The 13,671-nt window shown below is 43.2% G+C and overlaps 1 protein-coding gene across 2 annotated transcripts in view; it reads left to right on the forward strand.

The window, feature by feature from the left end:
- The window catches only part of cngk (cyclic nucleotide-gated potassium channel), a 126,927-nt gene that overhangs the window by 47,128 nt on the left and 66,128 nt on the right, over positions 1-13,671 (forward strand). For both annotated transcript variants that reach the window (XM_067424724.1, XM_067424725.1), the window contains 9 exons: positions 163-337; positions 423-587; positions 667-813; positions 906-968; positions 2,126-2,240; positions 2,323-2,459; positions 4,568-4,627; positions 5,554-5,677; positions 5,915-6,028. In XM_067424724.1, coding sequence (XP_067280825.1) covers positions 163-337; positions 423-587; positions 667-813; positions 906-968; positions 2,126-2,240; positions 2,323-2,459; positions 4,568-4,627; positions 5,554-5,677; positions 5,915-6,028 — 1,100 coding nt within the window. The remainder of the gene's footprint in view (positions 1-162; positions 338-422; positions 588-666; positions 814-905; positions 969-2,125; positions 2,241-2,322; positions 2,460-4,567; positions 4,628-5,553; positions 5,678-5,914; positions 6,029-13,671) is intronic.

Here is a 13,671-nt window from a genome sequence, read left to right on the forward strand (position 1 = left end):
AGAAAGTAACTCATACAGGTTTAGAACAACATGAGGACGAGTAAATGATGACAGAATTTTCATTTTTGGGTGAACTATCCCTTTAAATACTGTATCTTGTATGTTTTTTGCTTGCCAAAAGGCATTATTGCATCATATTGTCTCATTAAATATATTAAACAGCTATGGAGATATACATGCCACAAATTTGGAAGAGGCTACAATTGCATCCCTTGTGATGGTGATTGGATTTCTTGCCTTTGGAATCAGCATGTCTAGTATGAGCTCCGTTATAAGCAACATGATGGCTCAAAGAGGAAAATTCTACCATAGAATGGAGGCTGTTCATCATTATATGGTTTGTTAAAAGAAGATTTTAGTTTTCCATCTTTCATTTCTGCTAGTATTTTCATCTTTATTTTCCCTTTCGCTTTTAATCAAAGAAACACATGGAATTGCCAGAGGAAATCCAGATGTGGGTGCACGACTATTATTACTATCTTTGGTACCACCACAAGGGTCGCGTCATTCAAGGACTCCTGGATGATCTCCCATTTGTCCTGCACTCAGATGTTTCAAGTTATTGTCACAAATCTCTGATTAATAATGTAAGTAATATAATCAAAATGCTTCATAATTGTGATTTTGATTAATTGTTGATACTATTACAAATACTTTTTTGTCCAGGCCAAGTTGTTCAGAGCTACAGAACATGGCTTTAAAAAGGCTTTGTCGCTGAAATTAAAAACGTACATGTACAGTCCTGGAGAAATTCTGGTTAAAGCTGGAGAAGTTAATCAAAATCTGTATTACGTTAAGCATGGAATTCTACAGGTATGACATAAATCTTTGAGGACATCTGAGAACAATGATTAAGTACGTTTTGAAGTGCAAGGTTTTCTGAACTCATTTGCTCTATTTTTCAGGTTCTTAATGAGAATTCTGGGGATGAGATAGCAACACTGCTACCGCGCACATTGTTTGGAGAGGTATGGCGCTTAAATCTATGTTCTCTATAATCTATATATAATTTACTAAAATTTTGTAGTTTGAAATATGCTGAATTATTATTTGTGACCCGTGTGGGCAAAATGAGTCACAATGAGCAAATTATGTTTCCACATTCTCTACTAAAAAATCATCAAAATGATGTATGATTTGTTGGCATCAGACAAAAAAATGACTGACCTGAAAATGACCTGTTTGAAGTCAGCGAAGTAAATTTTGAGAAAAAATGGATAGTATTATACATAAACGTTATAGTTTTCTAAAGAGTGCAAAACTTAAAATCCCTGGTAATATCACTAAATTTGTCAAACGTCAAAACCAAATATCTATAGGAAAAATATATATTCAACTACCACAATTGTTTGATTAACAGAAAACAGACTATATGTTAACACCTACTGTACCGCACGGATCTAATGTCCAATGTTATACATCTGGGGCCGTATTCACAAAATATTTTATCTTAGCACAAAGAGTTCTCCTAAATGTCAGTAAAAGTTCTTAATTACAAGTTTAAACTTAACTTATTCCCAAAGCTGCTGAGAGCAACTTGTACTAAAGAATAGAGAGAAGTCTTAGGCTAAGAGTAAAAGCAGGGTTGACCTTGTTGCTAATGATGATGTCATCACACTTGCTAACCATGACCACAGTGATTGGCTGATAGGGGAGGAGTCTCTGTCAGTGATTTAATCATAGAAATGTTGTAGAGAGAGGCATCATGTTACCATATTCAAATAAAGGTTTTTAAATAAGAATGTTGCCATATTCAAATTGAGATTTTAAAAAGTAGGCTGAGCGTCTAGATTGCAGAATTCAAGCCACAAATTATGTTGTATAAATAAAGTTCAGGAGGAGCACTATCTAATCAGCTCGAGTACATACATTATACAGCTTTCTGCATCCCTCTGCCACTCCACTAGACAAGGGCTTAATTAACTAAATTTTGTGAAAACTTCAATTTCGACCAGAATTGAAATTTTTCACTTGTTTTGCCGGTAGTTCGAAATTAGCCTGTGCACATTCTGGCTCATTTTGTTAAGGAGCGAACACTTTTCATTAATATGTTGTTTTTTGAGAATTTTTAAATTCGATTGTATATTCTGTACACAAATTAGTTTTCTTTGTTTTGTTTTTTCAGGTCCATTTGCTGTACAAAATCCCAAGAAATGTTACAATGCGTACATTAACATTGTGTGAAATTACTGTTTTGAAACACAAGGATTTGCTTTCACTCTTTGCTGACTACCCTGAAAGTAATAACATTTTGGAATGTTTATGGATTTATGATGATTTGTTTATTTGTCACATTAATAGTTTCATATCTTTTTTCTAAAGCTCGTGTTAAGATTGTCACAGTTGCCAAGACACGTCTTCGAAATTCTAAGTATCCCCTACTAGACGCATGTCCAAATGGAGTTGCCTTTATCCCACAAAATGTTGTATTTGATAAGGACCAGAGCATTAAACTTCATGTGAGTGACTGAATGTCTACATTTACATGTGCACCAATAATGTGATTATTATCATAAGTAGGACTTGGTGACTAAAGGACTGTGTTTACATGCGCACAAATAATGTGATTATTAACTTAATAATCAATAATCAACAAATAATGCAATAACACTGCACGTTTTATTACATTTACCTCCTTCCTATGCATTTGAATGCATCAGACCCATAGACCTTAAAAAAAATCCCCCAAAAAGTGTATTAGTGCCTCAGTGACTACGATCAAAGAAGGCATCAGTCTCAGCTGTCAATCATGACATCACACATCCGTTTTATAGCATTAAATAACTAACTAAAACAAAATTTATTTAAAAAACGAACATTATTTGAAGTGTAATTTGATCGTTTAGTTAGTCTCACATCCTTTAGAATACATGAAGGGGCGGGGTTTATGAGCTATACTGGGACCAAGCACCTGGGGGGCGATCAAAACGCTTTGGCTTCACTTTTTAGGACGAGTGTGACACACTTGATCAGACCGGAAATGCAAGCCCATGCCAAACGTTTCGCATTTCGCTGCATTCCAAAAGTTCCAAGTTTGCTGACATAATATCAATAAGTCACGGCGTGACCTCTTGGCTGGATTAAAAAAATGACATTTTTGTAAGTTTGAGCAAGTGTATCATTATTTGTTATATGTTGAAATCATGGGTAACACTTTACAATAAGTTTTCATTAGCTAATGTATTAACTAGCATGAACTAACCCTGAGCAGTGCATTTGTATTTTTGCAGTAAATTATCCAAAAACCACTAGGCCAGTGATATATATTTTGTTCAGTTGAGTACTTACAAAATCCCAAATGTTTCCAACTATTTGTAAATTGTGAGAAAATTGCTATTTTAACTAATGACCCAGGACGTGTCAGCATAGCGTTTGAGCGAGTCGCCTGTCAATCGCATCATATCTGCATCACCCTTGGTTTTATTCTGCAGAAGTGTTCTACTCTTGGCAGTGTGAACATCTCACAGCAGCGCCGAGCGAACGCATAGAGTAACGCGCTCACACTTGGCGTCATTAACCACACCTTTGTTTAGAATAGGGGCCCTCTAGTGGACGGAAAGTTGCATAGTTCACCTTTAACGTAAGTTAATAAAAAACAGCTGTTAATTGTTTGTTCATGTTAGTTCACAGTGCATTAACTAATGTTACCAAATTCAGCTTTTGATTTTAATGTATTTATAAATGTTAAAAATTAATATTAACTAAGAATAATAAATGTTGTAGAAGTTCATTATTAGTTAATGTTAAATAATGTAGTTAACTAATGAAAACCTTGTTGTAAAGTGTTACCAATTCATGTTTATAAAAAAAGAGTTTGCAGAGGGTAACGTCATTTCACGATCTTTGCATCATCCAAAGAAATTTTAGTGACCGCGAATTAACATATTTACATGACATGAGCCAACCTCTTCACTCTAGTTTACATGCAATTTTCATTATTCTGATTATTCGCTAAGAATTGTTTTTTTTATTTTTTATTTCTTCACAATGAACTCACACAGTTACTGGCCACTGTTTTACTCTACTTCATCAAATGCAAACACATTTTCTGTGGACGTCTTGAATTTTTTTCCCTTGATGCTCCGTGAATGTCTTCTTTTCAATGTTTTTAATCATTATACCGCTTTATATTAATGTTGTCAACATAAACCCAAAGATGCAATGCCTTCTTTACCAGTATCTTTACGAATCTTCGCATGACAACATCATCTGTGTACGTCAGTAGCACATGCGCACTTTGATCAGAGTGGAGTAGATGTGATGCGTATGTAAGTGTTTACATGCCTGTTTAGTGTGATTTAAAATATACATACGCCACATATTTTACTATGATTAATCTCATTCATTTGATAGAGGTATTGTGTACATAAGGTGACATTTAATTACAATATATCCTACATATCATTATAATCACATTATGAGTGTGCATGCAAACATTGTCAGTGACTGCTTTTGGCTATTTTCGAAATTGATCCAAGTTTTGTTTTAGGTAAAAACCCTTTGAAAATAATTGATTGTCACAATATTTGTACAGATGTCCTAAATGACTGCAACACTTTTCTTATAGACAAGGGATCAGAGGATTTTTAATGCATCCTTGGGATATGGTTCGAACCGGTCAGTCTATGTAAGTTTGGTGGATTTATTTTAGGGCTGTCAAATCGATTAATTGTGATTAATCGCACCTGACACAAAAGTTTGTGTTTATATAATATATGTGTATACTGTATATATTAGGTGATTATTAGGCAGTTTTTAGAGTCATAAACTTATTTATTAAGGTCACATGGATCAAAAACAACTAACACTATAACTAGGCTATTTTATTTTTATGTAATATAATGTTATTTTTTTGTGGTGTGGCCAGTGAAAAATTCCTTAGTGTTGAGCCCTGATTAATGACACACATATTGGGCTGTCGCTTTAAAAGCTAGTGCACGGAAGATGTACATTAACTCCTACACATGCATTTAAATTCTTATGTTACTGTTTATGTTTATTTAACCGACCGTGCTTGTACTCGCCAATAATAGACATAATTTTTGTGTTAAAAATTTAATTTTTCATAATTTTAACCGTTAAAGAGCTATAATCCATGAAAAAACTGTTTTGTTCCTCGTGAGCTGTTTGTAATGAAGCTTTATGTACTGTATACGCGCAGAAAAAAAAACTCTTATAAGAGCAAGCGAATAGTTTCAAACTGCCTGCAGAAAGTTTTAAAATGACTCATTTAATTTTAAAATCTGTGTGGATTAATTTACATATACAACCTACATTCTAAGTGAATGAATGTTTGCATGATAATTCCTCATTATAAGCGCGAGACTTGCAGGAATTATTAAAATTATGCACAATATCTGCAGTCCTTGAGCCCTGTGAATGCATTTTTAAACACACATATACAAACACAAACTTTTATGTTAAAATCATTTTGCCCTTATATATATATATATATATATATATATATATATATATATATATATATATATGAATTATGCCATTTAATATATTTGTTTATGTCCATAACCATTTCATTTGGGGTTTTTTTGGTAGAGAACTTTCCACCCTGATAGTGCTTTTGTAAAGGGATGGAAGGCCGTTTATTTCTGGTGCATCATCATTTCAATTTTCCTGAAGACATGGGTGTTTTTTTTCACCAAAACTCCAGACCTACAGGGTATGTTTCTGTTTGATGTGGAGCGTTGATCTTTTTAGGTTTACATCATTATATTTCACTTAAGAAAGCCACCTAAAAAAACGTAGTTATACAAACAAAATATAGAACACACTTCATCAAGATGGTAAAATGAAAATATTTTAATTACTACTGTGGTGCATTTAAGCTGCCTAGGCTTTTAAAGGTTTGAAATGTTTTGTCTAATATCAGATGTCATTTTTTGTCTGTGTTGTTAAGGGCTTTTCACTGAAGGCTGGGCTGCCCATTACCTTGCAGTTGATGGCCTGACTAACATTTTTGCTGCATTTGACATACTGGTGAATCTTCGCACTGGCGTGTTTACAGAAGATGGTAATGTGCATGTTTACATTTTACATTTACATTTAATCATTTAGCAGACGCTTTTATCCAAAGCGACTTACAAAAAAGGGTAGAGCAATAGAAGCAACGAAACAAACAAAGCCAACAACCTGTAAGAGCTGTAAGAAATCTCAATTAATTAGCACAGTACACAACTTTTTTTTTTTTTTTTTTATAGCCAGCTACAACAAATACTCACGTACGGAAAATACAGAACACTGGATTTGGATAGCTAAGATAACAACCCATTAGGACTAAGGCTGATGCCCCAACTGTTGTCGTTAATGCGGATTCAGTGGCCCAATGGGTTGGTTTTGTATGGCATTCTAGCTAAACGCGCAGCAATAGCCATCGACAGCAAAAACTCACGTACGCAAAATACAGAACACTGGATTTTGGTAGCTATGATAACTCTGTAACATACCCGCCTGAAGGCACAAATCCGGATGAGATACGTAGATATGATCAGTAAGTGCTATTCTGTATTGGTCAAGTGCAATAGGAAAAGTGCAATTGGAAAAGATGTGTCTTAAGATGTTTTTTAAAAATGGCTACAGACTCGGCAGCACGAATTGTTCATTTTTGTAATGAAGGCTCATTTAAAATATCTTAGTAAATTGTTTATTTACAATTTAGTTTAATAACAGATGTTCTGTAAACACTACATCAACACTATCAATTGGTCTCAACTGGACCCATTGCTTATTTAGTTCTAGTGGTGTAAAAGTGACTTTTACTGAAATTTAAAAAATGTCACACTTTTTTGAGCAGATTTGAAAACACCTCTGATTGGCCATTGTGCTCAAGCGCTCATCAGATATGTCTGTGATTGGCTACAATGAACAACGCACGACAGCGTTTGAAAGCACACGGCAGTGTTTGAAAGCAGGAGAGCGTTTGGAAGCATAAGCAGGTGTCGATAACCGGACCGTTACAGTTATAGATGCCTGCTTTAAAATGCTCCTGTGTGTATCTGTGTAAGTGCTCTGTGAAAAGCATCATTGATGTATATTTACATGTTTTTAAGTGTTGATCATTGTAGCCAATTACAGACATGTTTGATGAACACGTGAGCACAATGGCCAGAGGTGTTTCTGCTCAACAGCGCTCAGAGTGTCACATTTAAAGAGCATATTGCAGGTTAGAGACTCCAGTGAGTCAGTGTTTAGAAAAATAATGTAGGACCTAGATTTTCTTTAAAATATACTTGTAAATAAGATAATAAGGCTTTTTGAGTCGTTTTTGTGAGAGAATTTTACTTCCGCATCTAAAAATGCACAAACCGGAAGTGACATAACGAGAGGGAGTGCGGTGACTTTCAACGATAGGAAAACAATGGATCGCAATGACAGTTCGGACACTGAGGAAATTATAAATGTTTATTAATACTCATATGGCAGAGCACAGACATAAAATTATGACACACAATAAGGGACAGACCAGGATTAGACAGAACAACGATTAGAGGAGATGAATGGAGTTGTTGTGTGAGGAGAAACAGTGGAAAACAGAGCAGGTGAGAGAGTTGGCTCATAACATTATACGCTAACACTGTGCTCAGATTACAATACTTTGCAGATAATTATCATGTATCAGGCAAACGCAAAGCTGGTTTTGGACATCTAGGAGTATTGATACCAAATAACAGAAACTAATAATAAGTTCAGACCATCTGGCTTAAGTCACACTCGCCGTCCACATTAAACATTAAAGCCGGGCGCGGGGTGTAACATTACCCGGTGCTGTTTTTGCTGTCATACGAGCTTGCAGACGATTTATTTCTCTCGCGTGGACATCATGGATGCTCATATGGTCGAGGATCGCAGCATGTGAGTGGAAAAACAAGATGAGCCGAGCACGTTTCTTGCACCTCCCGATCTCACGATATTTTTTAAACATACAAAATCAAAAAATTCGAGGGTCGGCTCGATTTTGGCTGTGGAGTGACTGTTCACCAGCAATCCTAGTGGAGTGAGCCCCTATTGCCAAATCATGCACAACCATTTCACATAGGCTAGATCTATGAGTATTATTATGCTATAGGTCAGTTGCTGCAACCATACAGTGCCTTTTTTACACACACAGACACGCACACGAGCTCTCTCCCTCTCTGGTTGTTTCTGTTGAAAGGGTTGCTGTTCTCTGCTTTTCAACAAATCATTTGCACACAAATAATGTTTTCTATCTGAAGCTAGCAGCAACATTGAGTCTGTTTTAAGTCTCCAGTCTCTGTTTAATGCGAAACCTCGTGTGTACTGTGTACGCCCGGCGCCCGCCTCAGTTACGGTGCACAGTTCACACGGTTTCATCAAGCTGATCGTCTCTGACAGACCCGTGACCGACCGTCACACCTCACATGTGTTATGGGTTTATTTTGTGCCGATTCATCGTCTATAGTGTGATGCATGCCGTTTTGAGTATGTATTTGAATGTACATACATGGCATGAATAAAATATTTACATTATTACTCTCACTCACTGAAACCTGCACTCAAAGCAGAGATGAACGTCCGATGTACGCAGGAGGTTCAACCGCTACATATGGAACCCAGCCTACAACCATGTTCCACAAGCATATGGGTGCAGGCCTAGCGTCAGACGGTCCGCAACATCTGACACCGCATGGGGTGACAGGAGCTCGACAGGGTTAGCCGGTTTCCCGGGGAACACAACTGGAGACAATAACGCACGTATCCGGCCCAGAGGGCGGGAGTGGCGTTGCAAGCCGACACTTACAACGGGCACTTAGCGCTCCTGGCCACCAGGGGCGAGGATGCGGGAAGATACCGGCTCTACACGGAGGCTATAAAATCTAGCGAATGTGTTAGGTGTCGCCCAGCCCGCAGCTCTACAAATGTCTGTCAGCGAGGCGCCTTGAGCCAGCGCCCAGGAGGATGCTACACTCCTAGTGGAGTGAGCTCGCAACCCAAACGTGCAAGGCACGTCTTGGGACTGGTAAGCCAAGACTATAGCATCCACTATCCAGTGGGCTAACCTCTGCTTGGAGACAGCCTTTCCCTTCTGCTGGCCTCTGTAACAGACGAAGAGTTGCTCTGAGGTCCGAAAGCTTTGGGTCCGGTCAATGTAAGCGCGAAGAGCGCGGACCGGACACAACAAAGCCAGGGCTGGGTCTGCCTCCTCCGAAGGCAGCGCTTGCAGGTTCACCACCTGGTCCCGGAAGGGAGTGGTAGGAACCTTGGGCACGTATCCGGGCCTGGGTCTCAGGACAACGTGAGAGTTACCAGGCCCGAACTCTAGGCACGATTCACTGAAAGTGCGTGCAGGTCCCCTACCCTCTTGATAGAGGCCAATGCAGTCAAGAGCACTGTCTTCATTGACAGGATTTTAATCTCAATAGACTCCAAAGGCTCGAAGGGAGGGCTCTGAAGTGCCCTGAGCACTAGAGCTAAGTCCGAAGAGGGTATCGAGGATGGACGAAGAGGATTTAGTCTCCTCGCACCTCTGAGGAACCTGACAATTAGGTCGTGCCTTCCCACGGACTTACCTTCGACTGCGTCGTGATACGGCGCTATTGCGGCGACGTACACTTTGAGGGTGGAGGGAGACAGCCTTCGCTCCAACCCGTCTTGCAGGAAGGAAAGCACGACACCAATCGAACACCTTCGGGGGTCTTCCCGGCGCGAAGAGCACCACTCAACGAACAGGTTTCACTTCAGTACATAGAGGCGCCTCATAGAGGGGGCTCTAGCTGAAGAGATGGTATCTACGACTGCTTGTGGTAGTCCATCTAGAACCTCCGCGTCCCGTCCAGGGACCAGACATGAAGATTCCAGAGGTCTGGACGCGGGTGCCATAGAGTGCCCCATCCCTGAGAAAGAAGGTCCTTCCTCAGGGGAATGGGCCAAGGAGGGGCTGTCGCGAGGAGAGTAAGTTCTGGGAACCAGGTCCGGTTGGGCCAGTACGGCGCAACTAGCAAGACCTGCTCCTCGTCCTCCCTGACTTTGCACAGAACTTGTGCAAGAAGGCTCACTGGGGGAAACGCATATTTGCGTAGGTCCCGGGGCCAGCTGTGCGCCAGTGCATCTGTGCCGAGGGTACCCCCGGTCAGGGAATAGTACCACTGGCAATGGGTCGAGTCTGGAGAGGCAAACAGGTCTACCTGTGCGGCTCCGAACTGGTCCCATATCAGCTGGACCGCCCGGGGGTGGAGTCGCCATTCTCCCGGAGGTGCTGACTGCCGAGAGAGCTCGTCGGCTGTCTGGTTCAGCGCACCAGGGACATGCATGGCCCGAAGCGACCTCAGATGCTTCTGACTCCACAGGAGCAGGTGACAGGCGAGTTGGAGCATGCGACGGGAGCGTAGACCACCCTGACGGTTGATGTACGCAACGGCCGCCATGCTGTCCGTACGGACCAGTACATGCTTGCCGCGTAGCGGCCCCTTGAGGCGGCGTAGTGCCAAGTGTACTGCTAGCAACTCGAGGCAATTGATATGCCAATGCAATTGCGGTTCCGTCCACAGACCCGCAACTGTATGCCCGTTGTAGGTGGCCCCCCAACCCGTGGATGAGGCATCCGTGAACAGCACAGCATGCCTGGACTAGGGATGCGCGATATACCGGTACTGGAAAAATACCGGTATATATTTTATTTAAAACGGTACGATATCATGATTTGGCACATTTCGGTATATGCTGCTTTTCCGAAGTTCACCACTAGATGGCAGCGCGCTACCCCAACTGACCCGAAACAACCGGCAAATGTGACAACAACATAGACGGACAAAATGGATAAAGCAGTCGAAACTCACTCAAGATGCCCAAAACGAATGAATAAAGAGAGGAGTAGAAGTGACATTTGTAATGACTTTGCTTATAAAACTGATGAAGAACCATCAAACCTAGCCAAGAAGCATCTGTCACGATCCTGACTTTAGGACTTCTTAAGAGATCGACAGGTCAGTGGATCATTCAAACCATCTCATTTAGACATTTTTGTTTTTTTAACACTGATCAACGCAAACACACAGCCTAACATAAGATCAAATATCACAATCTCCAGCGTTCGTTTCAACCAATGACATTTAGATCTCATTATATTTGCACGCATACTATTGCACTGTTTACATTCGCGTTAGACACCGCCGACTGTGTTTATGTGAATACTCACTAAAGACGGACATTTGTACATAATTCTGTGTATTTGACTGTTTAAGGAAACTTAATGTGTAATGTGCGAGCGTGACTAAGTGACAGGCGTGTGTGTGTGTGTGTGTGTGTGTGTGTGTGTGTGTGTCGTTGTTATAAGCTCATGTCTCCTGTAACTGTTATTACGAAATGCTATAAAATCGCTTGTGTGTTCAAATGATTTCCGTTCTCCATCCTGAGACGAGCGTGAAATGTTGAATCGGATTATGCAGATTGCTTTAGTGTAGTGCGATGTCTTTTGAAACCAGAAGCAATTAGCTAATTTTGAGAGATTTTTGCTGAAATTATTTCTCACAAGAAAGTTTTCAAATGACTGATTTGATGTGATAAGCTTCGCTGATTAATTTACTAATAAACATTTGTGGTAATTTTCCACTTTATAAACTCAAAACTTGCATAATTGTTCTCATTCGCGTGCAATATACCCGCGCTAATATCAGACCGTGTGGTATCGATTTAATATCGGTACTTCGGTATTAGATTGTGGTACCGTACCGAAGCCAAAATTGTGGTATCGAGCCATCCCTAGCCTGGACACTTGTTCTAGGGGCACCCCGGCCCGGAGAAACGAAGCGTTGGACAACGGGCTGAAGGTTTGGCGGCAGTAAGGAGTCCCTGGGACCCGGTACTGGCCGCTCTGCCACGCCCACCTCGGGACTCGGCCATGAAGCCAGTGTTGGAGCGGTCTCATATGAAGCAATCCGAGCGGCGTGACCGCGGCTACGGATGCCATATGCCCCAGGAGCCTCTGAAAAAGTTTCAGTGGGACCGCTGTTCTGCCTTTGAACATATTCAAGCAGTTCAACACCGACCTGACTCGCTCCTCCGTGAGGCGCGCAGTCTGGTTGACCGAATCCAGCTCCATACCGAGGTAAGAGATACTCTGAGTAGGACAGAGCTTGCTCTTCTCTCGGTTGACCCGAAGGCCCAACAGGCTGAGGTGACTGAGCACCATGTCCCTGTGTTCGCACAACTGCTCCCGAGACTGGGCGAGAAAGTTGAGAATGCGAACGCCACGTTCTCGGAGTGAACCGCAATCTTAGTAAAGACGCAAGGCGACAGGGACAGCCCGAAGGGCAGGACCTTGTACTGGTATGCCCGTGCCTCGGACGTAGAACATAAGAACGGTCTGTGTCGAGGAAAAATCGAGACATGAAGTACGCGTCCTTCAGGTCGAACGCTGCGAACCAATCCCGGGGACGGATGCATTGAAAAATGCGTTTCTGCGTAACATCCAGAACGGGAGCTTGAGCAGGGCCCGATTCAGGACGCGCAGGTCCAGGATTGGCCGTAGCCCACCCCCTTCTTGGGCACAATGAAGTAGGGACTGTAGAACCCTGTCTTCATCTCGGCTGGAGGAACCGGCTCGATCGCGTCCTTCGCCAGTAGGACCTCGATCTCTGACCGCAAGACTCGAGCGTCGCTGCTTCGCACTGAGGTGAAGAGGACGCCTTTGTACTTGGGTGGCCGGCGAGCGAACTGAATCGCGTAGCCGAGTCTGATGGTACTGATGAGCCAACGGGACGGTCGAGGGAGCTGTAGCCACACTCCCAGGGACCGCCCGCGCGGGACCAACAGCACCACAGTCATGCCCGGGGTGGGGCAGCGCAATGGAGTGCCCTGGCTCGACTCGGGAGGCCCGGAGTGTCGCGCGAGCACTCCTGGTGCGGGCAGGGAGTGGGTGAGAAGGCCCGGAGGCGTCCTCAAGCTCACTCGGCTGCTCGCTGCCCGGAGGCAGAGAGGTGGGAGAATCAGACCCGACTCGGGAGGCCCGTGGGCGGCCCAGAGTGTTATCTGAATGTTCCCGGAAGGGGCAGAGAGTGGGTGAGAAGGCCAGAGGCGTCCTCAAGCCCACCCTGCTGCCTACTGCCCGAAGGCAGGGAGGTGGGGCACTCAGACCCTACTCGGGAGGCCCGAAGGCGGCCCGGAGTATTGTCCGAGTACTCCAGGTTGGGGCAGAGTGTGGGTGAGAAGGCCCAGGGGCGGTCTCGATGCCCACACTACTGCCCCCTGGCGAGGGAGGGGAGGAAAGAAGTAGCAAGGCCCGGGGGCGTCGCACACTTCCAACCTGGCCCTCTGAGGCCCAGAGAGAGAGGAACTGCTCTGAATATGTTGTTACCGCTGGACTCCGGAGAGCCAGTGGCAGAACGTTAACCAGTCAGGGCCCCCCGGGGGGGGGGGGGGGGGGTACGAATATCACCTCCCCCCGAGCAGCTCCGGTTCTCCCCAGCCTGTCTGTCTCAGGGCCGCGTCCCCTTGCCCTTGCCTGCCGGTTAGCGGGGCCCTGGACGGGTTGGGCGCCTCCCTCGCGCCCGGCACCCTGCTCCTCCAGTGGAGGCTGCTGCTCGGCTCTAGCAGGGTGGAGGCGGACGCAGGAGGGGATGCCCTCGGCGACAAGCCGGCAGAGGCACCGCGACCGACGACCGAGCAGCTCGTCGTCGGCACCCTGGTGCAACGCCTCTGTCT

The sequence above is a fragment of the Pseudorasbora parva genome, chromosome 18, assembly GCF_024679245.1.
Source record: "Pseudorasbora parva isolate DD20220531a chromosome 18, ASM2467924v1, whole genome shotgun sequence".
Lineage (NCBI taxonomy): Eukaryota > Metazoa > Chordata > Actinopteri > Cypriniformes > Gobionidae > Pseudorasbora > Pseudorasbora parva.